This window comes from Notolepis coatsorum, assembly GCF_963971535.1.
Source record: "Notolepis coatsorum genome assembly, chromosome: 16".
Classification (NCBI taxonomy): domain Eukaryota; kingdom Metazoa; phylum Chordata; class Actinopteri; order Aulopiformes; family Paralepididae; genus Notolepis; species Notolepis coatsorum.
The window spans coordinates 73,183,786-73,199,877 of NC_140180.1; the positions used below are offsets into that span (position 1 = coordinate 73,183,786).

The 16,092-nt window shown below is 43.9% G+C and overlaps 1 protein-coding gene across 1 annotated transcript in view; it reads right to left on the reverse strand.

Annotated features, from left to right (window-relative positions):
- Window positions 1-16,092, reverse strand: part of tenm1 (teneurin transmembrane protein 1) — a gene marked incomplete at both ends in the record, with an annotated part of 448,413 nt that overhangs the window by 417,701 nt on the left and 14,620 nt on the right. The window contains 1 exon segment of the mRNA XM_084332087.1: window positions 7,061-7,369. Within this exon segment, the coding sequence (XP_084188213.1) occupies window positions 7,061-7,369 (309 nt within the window).

A 16,092-nucleotide genomic window follows, 5' to 3' on the forward strand; every position in this document is an offset into this window, starting at 1 on the left:
ATAGTGTGAGAATACGTTAATTTAATCTGTTTGCAAGTGCTTGAGGGCAAAAACAAACAACCAACACACTGACTGAAAGAAAACGACTTTCTGTCGCATCGTATGAGATGTGTTTTATATTAATATAACTGTATATAATTCTTTATGGCCTACTTTTTTACAAATCACACCGTGGGTATAGCGTGTGTCAGTGCTAAACTCTGGCTGAACTTCCTTGGTTTTGTCCTTCTACTACCAATCTCTTCTTCTGTGGTGTCTGCGTGTGGTCGATGGCGGCAGTGTGTGTGTGTATGCTCGCGGAGGATTCTCTGGGGCTTGTCAGCAGGTCTGTCTGGCGCTCCTTATGCCAGCAGCCTTCCTTAGGGGATATCTCACATTTGACACACAACACACGCAAGACGCGAGTACAGACAGACTTGTGTACAAACGTGTGCAATTTGTTTCACACACACACAACACACAGACACACACACACAGACAGACACACACACACACACACACACACACAGACACACACACACAGACAGACAGACAAACACACACACACACACACACACACACACACTGACTAAATTGACTTGTCAGCTTCAATCAGCGCAGGAACAAAAAGGATTCCTGCCAGTTTGAGGCTGACATCATTAATGGGTTCGGGAGGGAAGGGATCGTGGAGACAAAGGGAGAGCACGGTTGGGGACGACTTGAAATGTACTCTCATTTTGGCAGCGCCGTTTGCCGTTTGATTTCAGGTCCTTTTTCTTCCTCTTCTTCTTCTTTTTCTCGAGAGGTTCTAACTTTCACGACGGGCGGGTGGGCGGGTGAGAGGGAGAGAGAGAGTGTGGTAGACGTTGTTGTGCTGATAGAGAGGAGTGTGACATCCATAATGTATTTCCTATTAGAGGATGCCACGCATGGACACACCTGGCCACGTGTCGCAGAGAGAGACGGACAGGACCGGGGATGAGAATAAATGGGCAGGGGTGTGGGGGGGAGGGGGTGGTTGAGCTGGGGAGTGCGCTGGTAGATGGGGGGGTGGGTAGATGGGGGGAGGGGGGGGGGGGGGGGGGGGTGTTGTTAGGGGAGATGACACCATCGTGAGAGAGGAAGAAGGGGCCTAGGGAGAAGGGTGCTATAAACGGAACGATGGCGGAGAGTGAGAGAAAGAGAGAGAGAGAGATAGAGAGAGGGAGAGAGAGAGATAAAGTGGGAGAGAGGAACAGAGAGAGAGAGAGAGAGAGAGAGAGAGAGAGAGAGAGAGAGAGAGAGAGAGAGAGATGAGAGAGAGAGAGAGAGAGAGAGGCGGTCGGGCGGATGCGGTCGGATGTAACTGCTCCGGGGTGTGACACGCGATATTAAGGGCAGGGGAGGGACGGGGCGAGATAAGACATCTCTCCACCAGCCTTGTAGCGGTAAAGCCTGAACTACTCTGCTTCCTCTTCTTCTCTATTCCTTCTTCTGTCCCCCATCTACTATCCTCTCCTCCTCCTCCTCCTCCTCCTCCTCTCCCTCTCCTCTCCTCCTCCTCCTCCTCCTCATCCTCCTCCTCCTCCTCCTCCTCCTCCTCCTCCTCCTCTCCTCCCCTTTGCTCCTTTCATACTGACCTCCCGGACGAAATGGAGTCCTCCCCTCCGCCTCGCCCCGTACTAATACCTTAGGTCCATATGCACACAGCCGTCACAAATGATTACTGTGTAATGCCGAGAGCATGGTATCCATTTTCTTTTCTCTCTCTCTCTCTCTCTCTCTCTCTCTCTCTCTCTCTCTCTCTCTCTCTCTCACTCTCTCTCTCTCTCTCTCTCTGCTGCGATAGTGTGATTCTGCGGGGGCAGACGTGCGGAGCGGCAAAAAGGCGTATCCAATCCTCCTCTCATTAAACAGCACCCTGGCAGGCTCCCAACGTAAACAAGCTCATACCAAACACCCTCTACCACCCTCTTCCTCAGCTTCACTCAGCTTTCCTCTCTCCCTTTCTCTGCTCTCTATCCCTCTATCTATCTGCTCTCTCTCTCCCTATCTCTGCTCTCTCTCTCTCCCTCCCTCTCTCTTGGTCTCCATCTTTGTCTTTCTCTCCATCGCTGCCTCTCTCTCCTTCACCTATTTTACTCTTTTTTATGTGTCACTGTTTTATTCTCATTCTAATTATACCATTACATTACCATTTCTCCTCTCTCATTACCATTTTTTGGTCCCCCCCCCCCCGCCCACATCTCTCTCTTCTTCTCTTCTTTTCATTTTTCTCTCTCTCTTTTTCTCTCTCTCTCTTTCTCTCTCTCTCTCTCTCTCTCTGCCAATGGAGAGCACGTTCCACCTTTTTTTTTTCTTTCCAGAGGCCCGTAAACAGACAGCGCCCTTGGGGATGGTTTGAAGAGTTCTGCCTTTGTTTGTGTTGCGCCTCTAACTAACTGGCCATCTACGGGGAGCTGGGCCGAGCCCAGCGGAGCAAGACAGATACCTGGCACCCTCCCAGCCTTCCCTGCCTCCCTTTTAAGTCTCCCTCCACACCTGTATACACCCCCCCCCCCATGTCCCCCCCACCCCCTCACCACCGCAACCGCTCTTCCTCCAGGGCAGGAGTGTTCCCCACAGCAGCAGTAGGACTGTAAAAACACAGGTTTCATCACAATACAATACATTACATTACATCCATTATTTGGACAACAATACAATATTTGCTGATGTCACAAAGTCCGCCACCATACGATACGATTTTGATACTATTAAATCCAGGGGGCCTGCAATCTATATGATATCTTATGCCCATTTAACACTGTGTCATTCTGTGAATGATGAAAACTAAAGTAAAGTACACACACATTTCTAAAACATTACAACAAATAAACAAACAATTATCACGTTTGAGACGCTGGAAAGTTGTATCTCCCTCCAGTTGCTTAGACTTCTGTTGGACACAATGACATCATTCCATCTGTAGTGATAGCGACTCATTCTGTGTTCATTAAAGGAACATGCCAACTTTTTGCATGCATTAGGCTTAGGGAACAGTCGCACCGTTAGCCTAGCTTAGCGTAATTCACTGGAAGTGGGTTGTGCCAGTGTAGCCTAGTTCCCAACAGTCACGAAATACACTCCAAATACAACTCATCTGCCTGGGCACAGTGATTCATCACTTAGACAAAAAAGATTCCGAGTATATATCTGCTTAGAAAACGAAAATGTAAAAAGGTCACAACATATTTACAGGAAGGTTTTGGAGTTGTGTATCTTTCGTGACTGTTGGGAACTAGGCTACACTGGCACACCTACTTCCAGTGAATGACGCTAAGCTACTGTAGGCTAACGGTGCGGCTGTTCCCTAAGCCTAATGCATGCAGAGAGAAGAAAAGGGTATGTATATGCTTGTCTAACTCCAGGGTAGATGGCAAATACGGTAATTTCCCAAAAAGTTGGCGTGTTCTTTTAAGTCTTCTTTAGATGCCTGGCCAGGTTTGTTGTGTTTCCTGAGTATTTTATCTGGTAATGGCAGTGTTTGCACGTGGCATGCATTACAGTATATTTGTTGATTTGGGAGAGATCATTGGTGATTGGTGATTCTACAGACATCCTCGGAATTAAATAATTATAATAATAATAATAATAATAATAATAATAATAAATACGACAATATTTGTATCATTAACAATTACGTTTTACATTTATATTCATGACTCAACGAGGCATTGTGAGCACTACACAAACACTGCAAATAAATAAATAAGAACTAAACCCAATCATGCGGATATAGCTATAGTGGAATAGACTGTATTAATATTCAATATACTGTCTTGTTCTCTATTGACATTATTTATTGTTGGTTTTATTTATTTATTACATTGCTTAGTGTGCACAATTGTAAGAGCCAGTGGAGAAACATTCCACTGCTCATCTTACTGTTCACGAGTTGAACCCACACAAATGACAACAGACACAAAGGATAAGTTCGAATTCCATATAAATCTATAGCTTATTAGCAACAATACAGCAGCCTGATGCAGGCGGCTTGGTGAGGATGTATACAGAGTGCTCCTGGCCAGCTGTGCTCAGAGCGTACACACGCGCGCGCACACACACACACACAACACACACACACACGCACGCACGCACGCACACACACACACACACACACACACACACACACACACACACACACACACACACACACACACACACACACACACACAAAATATGGCATATCTATTGCTGCTGGAAGATATCGCTGATCGTGCACTGAGGAGCCAGACCAGATGCCCCAACCCCGAGCCTCCACACGTCCATACTGTCCAACTTGGGCACGTGCGCATGAACCACCTGCTCTACGTGGTCTCACGCTTCCCAGGAGGTGGACCTAACTCCTACATCTTACAGAACAGATATGTGAGTGTGCACCTCGAGCAAGGAGATGCTGGAGACGCATGGCAAATTGGTACGTACTGTATACGTGCGTAATTAATCGTTCCAGCAACAGTAGGCTTCTATTATTCTAATGACTTGTTTTATTAGGAGATATTAGGAGATTAGCGGATATTAATCACCTGTGCATTGTTACTATTGCACTTTACTGTTACATTTGTACTCTGGTGATATGCCAAACTTATTTCCGTTGTATTGTACTTGTGCTGTGTAATGACAATACATTTGAATCTAATCTAATCTCATTTTGATCAGTCGCTAATTCCTTTCGCGTTGCCTGTGGGCTCGGCCCTGTGCACACGGTCCTCACAAGGGTCAGCGCAACTCCAAGTGCAATGCTTAGCCTCAACTGGAAACCTCATATCAAATATGTCAGGACTAAATTGGTGTTTTATGCAAGATACGACACATTCTAAACCAAAAAACACTGTATACACTGTACTGTACACTCTTCCTACCATATATGAGCTACTATGCGGAGGTGTGGGGTAATACCTACAAAAGCACTCTACAGCCAATATGCACCATACAAAAAAAAGCAATACGAATAATCAACAATGTAGGATATTATGAACACACCAATAACTTATTTATAAAGCTACAAGCATTGAAATGTATGGACCTAGTGGATTTCAAAACTGCCCTCATTGTATACAAAGCCAGATACAAACTAATCCCTGGCAACATTAAAAAATGATACAGAGACAGGGAAGGAGAATATAACTTAAGAGGGAGTGGGAATCTTAAACAACCAATGGTACACACTACGCTGAAAAGCATGTGCATATCGGTGTGTGGACTGAAGTTGTGGAATAATTTACCTGAATACATCAAACTGAGTAAACATGTGGCACAATTTAAAAAGCAGCTAAAAAGATACACATTAGAGAAATACAGAAATGAGTAATGAGGATAAACAAAGGTATGTTATATTGTGTTATGTAGTGCTGTACTATATTCACTGCTGTCAAGTGAATCAAGTATTTTTTTTATTTTTCTTTATATAAGTAAAGTATATTCTATATTGTAATATACTAAATTATGTTATATCTAGTAAAATTAATGGAAGAACAAATATAAATGTAAGGGGGTAGGGATCAGTAAGCTTAGCTTCCCTCTACTCCTTTTTTGGACATGTCTGCTAACCAAACACATTGCTCTTGACCTTTTGTTTATAATTCCTTTCTTTTTTTAATCTTTTTTTTAATGTTTTTTAATTTGTTGTTATGATTGTTTGGTTTGACGGAACAAGATACCGTGATTTGTTTGGAGGAAATGGAGAATTACATGTTCAAAAATAAACTTTTCATTAATTCATTAATTCATTTATTCATTCATTCATTCATTCATTCATTCATTCATTCATTCATTCATTCATTCATTCATTCATTCAATGCGTAGCCTCTCCCCAGATGGATGGATCATTACACCCCTATGGCAGAGTGTCTTACAGCAGCCTGTCAGGCAGAGTGTCTTACAGCAGCCTGTCAGGCAGAGTGTCTTACAGCAGCCTGTCAGGCAGAGTGTCTTACAGCAGCCTGTCAGGCAGAGTGTCTTACAGCAGCCTGTCAGGCAGAGTGTCTTACAACAGCCTGTCAGGCAGAGTGTCTTACAGCAGCCTGTCAGGCAGAGTGTCTTACAGCAGCCTGTCAGGCAGAGTGTCTTACAGCAGCTTGTCAGGCAGAGTGTCTTACAGCAGCCTGTCAGGCAGAGTGTCTTCCAGCAGCCTGTCAGGCAGAGTGTCTTACAGCAGCCTGTCAGGCAGAGTGTCTTACAGCAGCCTGTCAGGCAGAGTGTCTTACAGCAGCCTGTCAGGTAGCCCCCCCCCCCCCACCCCCCCACAGTCTACCCAGACACAACCTCTTCCTTTCTCCGTTGGCCTCAGACCAAAGTCTCCACCTGGCTCCCGGCAGCCGCTCCACCCGCCTGCGAGCCCTCGCCCTGGGTCGTCTCCGCTGCGGTTCTGCCTCAGCCGGCAAACTTAATCCCCGGTCAGCCCCGGTTTCACCTCCTAGGCTAAGATGACTAAATAACCTCTAGCACAGTTTCAGCGTTTAGTCACATCAAAGAGTCTTCAAATGAAAGGAGAGGAGAAGCGTTAGCATTAGCCTGCCGCGGCGTCGTGTGACTGTACCGACAGAGACGAGAGAGAGAGAGAGAGCGTCCTTGAACATTTTAACAGCATCCGACTGGGCATCGGCCCGCAGCAATGACTTGAATCATAAATACAGGAATTCCAATGTCATGCATGTTGATTTTCTCCCTGTTCCTAGGTCCTTTATCCTCCCCTTCCTCTCCCTCACACCCTATTCTTTGTTTCACCTATTCACCCCTCCCCACAACCCACGCCCCTCTTTCCTAGAATGCTTAAGAGGCAAACTCACAGAATTGTGGGGGACCTTGGTTCTTCTCCTGGTCAGAGAAATCAAGTCCTCTACTAAACTCCTGAACCTAAATTTGTATTTGATTAGCAATGCTTTAACAATACATCTGTATCAACCATGAAGATTTGACCATGCGCATAATTAACCTCTCTGGTGCCACCACACACGCATTACACTTCCTCCCACCGGGTTCGGGTTATGGGTCACTTCCTCACACGCGCGTGCGCTATTGCGGAATTCAGGTCAGATAAGACGAAAGGAAATGCACTCACCGTTGTCGGGCTCCGACTTCCTGTCGTGCTCGGTGTCGGTGAGGGAGAGAGCGGAGTTGGCGCGGCTGGACAGACAGGAGCTCTGCTCAGACTTGATGCCACGCATCCACATGTGCTGCAGGCCGTGGGCGGGGGAGGTGTCCACGTCGGAGCCCACGCCCAGGGAGTAGCCGTGAGCCGCAGGGCCGGAGCACAGGGCCTCCTCCGCCTGCTGCTGCTGCTGCTGCTGCTGCTGCTGCTGCTGCTGCTGCTGCTGATGGATGTGGAACTCCGGGCTCCTCATCTGACCCGCCTTGAGGAAATCTAAATCTATAAGGGAGAGGGAGAGAGAGAGAGAGAGAGAGAGAGAGAGAGAGAGAGAGAGAGAGAGAGAGAGAGAGAGAGAGAGAGAGAGAGAGAGAGAGAGAGAGAGAGAGAGAGAGAGAGAGAGAGGGAGAGGGAGAGGGAGAGGAGAGAGAGAGAGAGAGAGAGAGAGAGAGAGAGAGAGAGAGAGAGAGAGAGAGAGAGAGAGGAAGGGAGGGAGAGAGGGGAAGATAGGGAGATGGGGGGATGGAGTGAGAGAGAGACAGAGATAGAGAGAGAGAGGAAGATAGGGAGAGAGGGGAGAGTGAGACAGGGAGAGAGGGAGAGAAAGAGAGAGGGAGAGAGGAAGAGAGGGATAGAGGGGGGAGGGAGAGAGAGATGGAGAGAGGGAGAGAAAGAGAGAGGAAGAGAGGGGGGAGAGATGAAGAGAGAGAGAGAGATATACGGTGTGGAGAGAGAGGGAGAAGAATAAAACAATTTAGAGGTTGCAACCTAAACATACCTATAATATATTCAGAAAGAAATGTCAACCTGGACTTTGCTCATAAAAGCGTTTGGCTCTCACACACGTTTACATTGAGCCTGTGTCCTGTTCTAGCCGCATCATGTGTGTTATTGAGCTAGGGATCTATCGAGCTGCAGCTCAAACACAACGGTGATCTCATCTAAATTCTCCTTGGTGGGGCGCAGGGATCAGATAAAGATCCAACCTTATTAATATTGACTCAGACTGAGGGAATAATTGAGAGTCATATGCTTTCGGGCATTACAGCAAACCGCCAACGTCAAGCATAGTGCTGCTATCATTCTGTTATCTCAGAGCATCGTATATACTGTGTAGGGCCCTTTGGTTTCAATTTAAATAAATGAATTTCCATCAGTGATGGGAATAACGGCGCTATAAGTAACGGCGTTACTAACAGCGTTAGTTTTTTCAGTAACGAGTAATCTAACGGATTACTCTTCCAATCTTAATAACGCTGTTACCGTTACTGCAAAAAAATGCAGCGCGTTACTATGAATGAACCTGTTTCTTTCATCAGACAGATCTCTGCGCTGAGAGGCATTTCTGTCCTTCCTCGTTTAGTGGGCAGTGCGCGAGCCAAGCGGATACATGCTGACGATTGGCTGAGGTTGAGTAAAATGTCATGGTAAGCCAATCAGAGGTAGAGGTGGGCGGGTGCCTCCAGAGTCTGAACGCCAGCCCACACAGCCAAAACACGAGCGACTCAGTCAGCGTGAGACCGCGGGTCCATGAGCGTTTTTTGTTCACTCTTGTTGTGTTGCAGCGCAGGGCACAAATGTCATGAATTGAAAATGGGGGACCCTGATGTAAACAAGACGAAAGTCTTTCTCTGGTCTGCATCCCCTTAACAATTGTGTGTATTGAGCCGTACTGTATTGTACCCATTCTGCAATCTGTTAATTAAAATGTTCAATCAATCAGTATATATTTGTTATTTATTTTTGGTGTAGTGCTTAACACTTTGATTGCCCAATCTGAGTTTTCTCAGGTTTACCCCCCGCGGGTTGAAGGCCCAACCCGAGAATATTAGTTTTTTCTCGTTTTATTTTTTTATTAGCGATCTGAAATCATATTGCATCAAGCGAGCCTACCGTTGGATATTCCAGTCACCCCAGGCTCTCAGATGTGAAAAAAGCGCCCCCTATCGTCTCCCAGATGGTAAATCACCCTTTTGGAGTGGACTCAATGAAAGTGAATGGGTTAACGGATTTCTGACTCCACATTTTACGTCTCACTGATGCAGCCGGGGTTACCAGAGTTCATTCTGGAGCCGCTGAGCCGCGTGGTTCATGTGTTTTACTGTATACACATTGGATCAATACAATTATCGATTTTTTCGAATGGTGATCAGGAATTGGAATATACCATTTGGATACCATCTGATGTCAGGTAAGGAATCTATGTTATCAGTCTTAGGATAATCAGACTAGTTTTCACGGAGATATAAGCGTTTCCACTATATGTGATATTGCTGTTTCACTGTAAAAGCCATCAGGAAATGAGAGCAGCGATTATCAGCGCGCGGCACGAACGTGCGTGCGCACACATATACTATCGATCATCTAGTGTTTATTTGAAAACGATTCATAAATAGGCCGACAAATGACAACGTTCTGGAATATTCCAGTAAAAGACGATTATCATAGAATGGGTTGCTTTTTCCACGAAACCGAGTGATTTTCAAAATGCTATCAAACGGAAATGAAGCGATAAAAAAACAATCTGCCTGTATTTGATAAGCGACGGGCAGATTAGACACATAGCCATAATTTAAAACATAGATTAGGCGATATTAAGTTAACATTGGAGCGGATTTGGGCATTCAAGGGACTAATACGGAATTAACCTCTGGCGCTCAAAGTGTTAACAAGCATAATTTAATGTTGCCCAGTTGTGGCCTGTTGAGGGGCAATACATATAAAAAGTTCCAAAACATCTATTCATTGTGTTTGTATTTGTATGATCCACTATATAAACATAGTAATTATAATATCTACATACATGGCATTTGATTGGAGGCTAGTCTCACTTTGTCCCACAGCAACATTAAAATTGTTTAGATTTGTGTATGTTGTTTATGTAAGAAAATAAAATCTTGAAAGTAACGCAATAGTTACTTTCTGAAGTAACTAGTTACTTTTATAATTTGTAACTGAGTAAGTAATTTAGTAACTTTTTGGAAGAAGTAACTAGTAACTGTAACTAGTTACTTTTTAAAAGTAACTTGCCCAACACTGATTTCCATAGACCTTTAATTGACCCCTTAGGAGGCCTTTTTTTGTAAACTACTGTATATTGCAACGTGTGTCATTCACGCATATGCTGTAGGTCAGTGGTTCCCAACCTTTTTCCCCCCAGGGACCCCCAAACATCTCTGATGAAATTCGCGGACCCCCTCCTAATAAGATACCATAAAATACTTTTTTTTTTTATTTTAATAACAAACTGCTTATACACAGGCATATGCATCACAATTAGACCCACTATGCTTCTTTGACTTGTGCCTTCAATCAACAAATCTCATCTTGCACCATATGCATTTCAAAATGTTTGGCCAATATTCAAATGCTGTATTCATCCTCTCAAATCAGGCCCTAATGGTGAACGGTTTGCATTTATGGAACAAATCAATGCAACAAATTAAACTAAATATGAGACAGGAAATTCCAATCAGTAGCAGAGAGAATCTGTCCTAGCTGGGTTTAATACCTTTTTTTTGTCATTTTAATAACAAACTGCTTATACACAGGCATATGCATCACAATTAGACCCACTATGCTTCTTTAACTTGTGCCTTCAATCAACAAATCTCATCTTGCACCATATGCATTTCAAAATGTTTGGCCAATATTCAAATCCTGTATTCATCCTCTCAAATCAGTCCCTAATGGTGAACGGTTTGCATTTATGGAACAAATCAATGCAACAAATTAAACTAAATATGAGACAGGAAATTCCAATCAGTAGCAGAGAGAATCTGTCCTAGCTGGGTTTAATACCTTTTTTTGTCATTTTAATAACAAACTGCTTATACACAGGCATATGCATCATAATTAGACCCACTATGCTTCTTTGACTTGTGCCTTCAATCAACAAATCTAATCTTGCACCTTATGTATTTCAACATTTTGGCCAATATTCAAATCCTGTATTCATCCTCTCAAATCAGGCCCTAATGGTGAACGGTTTGCATTTATGTTGAATGAAGTAAGAATCCACTGCAGTAAAAATATCCTCACCTCGAGTGGTGGTAGTAAGGTTGACTGACATGAGAATGTCCTGCTTCAGATCCTCATTTTCAATATATTGCACATAAACGATGAGCACAGCCTCGTCTGCGACAGTTGTAGTTTCATCAAGTTGTATGGCAAATGGACCCTATCTAAGCTTTTCTGACAGCTGCTGCTCCCAATCACTTGACATCTTATCAATTCGGTATTTCACTACATTGTTCGAGAGTGGTACTGATTTTAGTTTATCCGCCACCTGTGGGCCGCACAGTTTCTAAACCATTTTGATGCAGGCTGGTTTGATGAGCTGCTCGCCAATATTGTGCGGTTTCTTTGCTTTTGCAATTAAAAGCGAACACTCAAAGGAGGCTTCGGTAGCCTTCTGTAAATCACTGCCACCCCTGCTCCACGCTACTCTAACATCAACAGGCTTGTTCGCCTTGAGAGACTGTTCTTTCCTCCGAAAAAAGTCTGGATCCTTCCCAACGGTTTCTGGGTGCTTAGACGCCTGATGTCTCTTCAGCTTGCTGGGCTTCAGGCTCGAGTTTGCCAACTTTTCTCCACAAATCACACACTCAGGTCGTTTGTCTGGTCCCTCAGTGAAGCCCATGGTGATGTAATTTTCGCGATTGCTGTAGGTCCTAACTTTTTTTGCAGATGAGCTGCCATCATCTCCTTTTCGTTTGTCACACATTTTCGCCTCTGGCGGCTGACTGCAGACGAGCCGAGAAAGTTAACTAGCGTGCTAGGCTAGCTACAGAAAGTGATACAGTCAACTGATTCGCGTTTTAGCGGCTACCCGGTAGCCTACTGTTAACATTCAAAAATCATGTCTAGATGTTTATTTATTTATCTTTATTTTTGTATTGTAGTGGAGAGACTATTCATGCTTCTGATGATAAAAAAAAAATAAAAAATAAAAAAAAAATAAAAAAAAAAAGATAAAAAAAAAAATACCTCAAATCATCTGTGGTCTGGCGGACCCCCTGCGCCCCCTGGCGGACCCCCAGGGGTCCGCGGACCCCAGGTTGGGAATCACTGCTGTAGGTTATACCAAAATAGGCCTGTCTCAAAGAGATAGTCGCTGATGAGTAGAAACAAACACAAATGGTCATGTTTTGGATGCCTTGTTTAGCTTATAGGTGGTCATGATTTGAGAAGCCTTTTTTATTTAAATTTTTTTTATTTTATTAAATGGTTTTATTGTCAAGTACTGTACTGTACATTTGTACATATACCTGCAATGTGTTCTTTGCATTTAAACCATCCTAACTATTATAATTATCAGCAAGACCAGGGAGACGCCAGCAGCACTACGTGGCGGCATAGCCAAACACAGAGGCTGATAAAAAACATTATTTATCATTATAAATGCTAATGTTTCTTCACAGTATTCACAGAATGAATGAATGAATGAATGAATGAATGAATGAATGAATGAATTAATGAATTAATGAATTAATGAAAAGTTTATTTAACAGATTGCAGAATGGGTACAATGCAGTACGGCTCAATACACACAATTGTTAAGGGGATGCAGACCAGAGAAAGACGTTTGTCTTGTTTACATCAAGGTCCCCCATTTTCAATTGATAGTGACATTTATGACATACAGTATTCTCACAATGTGTCTTTATTTTTATTTTGTATTGAGGATCCCCATTAACTGGTGTCCACTGGTGTCCATTTCCTGGGGTCCACACAAAACACAATCACAAGTAAAGTCATACTATAGCAAATACAAAAGATAAAAACCAGAACTCAACACACAATAGATAATAAACTTAACAAGTAGGACACCTGGGATGACATATAAACAAAACGAAACGATACAAACAACAACAAACAACGTACAGATACAATTTCTGATTCTTAAAAAAAGGGGGAAAGGAGGCAGATGATTCCAGAGAGATATTGAGCTATAAATAAAAGATTGCAGTAAGGCATTAGTTCTCGGCAGTACCAGCTTGATAGACCTGATCTGGTGTTATGATCATGAACAGTATTACTATAAACAAATTGTTCCAAAAAAAATACTGGTGTTTTACTACTAATAGCAACTACCTAATAGGCAACCTCTTCCTCTGTGATCGACTAGGGGTGGGAATCACCAGAGGCCCCACCATACCATATTATCACCATACCATAGTCACGATATTGTAATATCCCCATTCCCCATATTGCGATATTGTGTGCAATTTATTACCGTTTTTCAACAGCAAATGATGTCCCCAAGGGAAAACTTTATTAACATCTGCAAAACAAACATATATACATCACCTGTTTTATCTAATAAGATAACGTTTTTGTTCACCTCATTCCAATAATCTGTATTGCAGCTAAATGGAATTGTCAAGCAAAACATTTTAAAAATAAATACCCATACTTGGCATCACTGTATCAATATATAATATCAGCTCACAAAATATCACAAAATATGTTGTATGGATTTTCCCCCCCACCCCTAATATCTACCTCGTTCCTGTGATGTGAGAAAGTTGTACGACGCGAATTGTTTGTTATAGGAACACGGCAACTTTTGGGGAAATTAGCTTATTTGCCATCTACCCTGGAGTTGGACAAGCAGAGACATACCCTTTTCTTCTCTGTGCGTGCAGTAGGCTTAGGGAACAGACGCAGCTGCTTGTCTAACTCCAGGGTAGATGGCAAATAAGCTAATTTCCCAAAAAGTTGGCGTGTTCCTTTAAGGTCCCCATGTGGGTATGTTTCGTAGCCAATCACCATCCTCGCCCAGCTTTGGGGGAAAATATTTAATCTCCAACAGGGCGCCTTTCCAGACAAGTCAGCAGGGGAGGGGGAGCGGAGCGCCCCCTGTCAGCTACTCAGTGAAAACCGGCGTACGGAGAGGGCTGGATGGAAATTAGATTAGGAAGAGAAAAAAAATCATTGCAAACGAATTTCTTTTAATGACCACCGATGCTCCTTGTGAATAAAAGTGGAAGTTGATGCAACTGGAGTGCCTTTGGTTCGAGAGAGGAGAAATACACTCTCTGCATAATGAGAGAACTGTGGAAATGGGAATACAACACAAAACTGGTGATTCATGATTAATGCAACTCGAGTGGTGATTTTCTTTTTTATTGTAAGCTATTGTGCCCTCACGCCTGCAATCCTCCTCTTCTCTCTCTCCTCTCATCAGGTAAGGTGCCCTTGCGTACAGTAACGTTGCATGTAGCATAGGCAGTGTACTGTACTAGAGTAATGTCTGCACAGCACTTTGAAGGAGAGGAGTGTGCGACCGCTGGACTTGTGCACCTGAAGCGCAATGTCCACCTCCCCGCTGTGCACTTCGCTCCTCAGCCAGTGTGCTTCATTTCGAGCCAAGAGTTAGTACCCAGTACCACTGTCCCAAACTAAATTCCAACCAACGGGCTGCTTGTTGTAATCTGCTTTGGGGGCGACAGTGGCTCAGGAGGTAGAGCAGCTCGTCTGGTAATTAGAAGGTTTCCGGTTTCCAAGACACTTAACGCCTAACTGCTCCTGGCACCTCTGCACCTTGCATGGTTGCCTCCGCCGTCAGTGTGTGAATGTGTGAGTGAGTGAATGGGCGAATGTGAGGCACAAGTTGTAAAGCCCTTTGGATACAAGCACTACATGAATGCAGTCCATTTGTAATCAATAAAAATGGGCAACTGTGCAGGTGAATAATCCATCTCAGCATTCAAAAAGGACAAATATTGAAAAAGTGCCATATTCATCCACGCTAGTCACCCTCCACACCAGGATATCAGTCACTTCAAGTCGTCACTCATTCCCACGTCAATGGGAGGCCTGATTAAAGTATCTCGCTCTTCCTCAGTTGTCTCCTGCCCTTTCTTCATCTCCTCACTTCATGGTTTTCTCACAATGCAACCCCGATATCATGGCATGCATGAAATACGCCCGCCGGTCCGCGTCTATTCGAAAGGCAACCGGATTATGCGTTTTGCTAATCTGATTGGCCACTGACGTTTCTGGTCATGTGACATGTGCGCCCAATCGCGTGATGCGCCCATTTCCGCCTCGACCAGCAGCAAACTACCTAACGCCTAGTTTATCACTGGTTAAGCTTAGGCGACTCTTTCGAAGTTGGTTAAGGTTAGAGTTTGGAATCAGGGCTGGCGTTCTATTGCCATGCTCTAAGACAAACTCTAACCTTAACCAACTTCGATAGAGTGCCTAAGCTTAACCAGTGAAAGAACTTGCCGTCACACGATTGGTGCGACCAGAAACAGCAGTGGCCAATCAGAGCGCAGAACGCGAACGCGGAATCATAAACCGGTTGCCTTTCGAATAGATGCCGCCGGTCCACTACAGGACATCGCGTCAGTGTCACAATAAACGGTTATGGTGCGTAAAAAGGAAAGTATAAAGGTGCAATTAAGGTGCACTACCAGCAGGGGGCGTTGACCACAAAACTAAAAATGTATTACACAACCAAGGCTTGAACCAGCAGTCTCTGCAGTTGGAGGGGAGTAGATTCACCACAACACAACCACCCCATGTTATGGCTATGGTTAGGGAGGGTTATCGGTAGTTTTAAGGTTTGTTTAACCTGTTAAGCTCTAGCCACATTCTTGAGATCAAGTGTACTAAAAGTCTAAGCAAAAGTCTAAGACGCTTAACAATGCCCCATGGCACTCCAATACAAAATTGTTATAACACAGAGATACCTATATTCAAAGACCAAGACAATAAAATCACTAAATTATTGCCCTAGCCTTTCCCATGTGCCTTCACAAAATCCAAATCAAACTAAAAGAATACCCTGTGTCAATATAGGCCTACCAGTATTTTGTCTAAATTAACTAGCCTATCTCTCCAATATTGCACACACAAAGACATAACTAGGCCTAAATATAATAGAAATATATGGCCTACAGCAAGGATTATGTGACCAACTACGAATGTGGGTGATGAAAGGACAGCTCCTCAATAGGTAACATTAGCCGATTACTCATCACGCATAACAG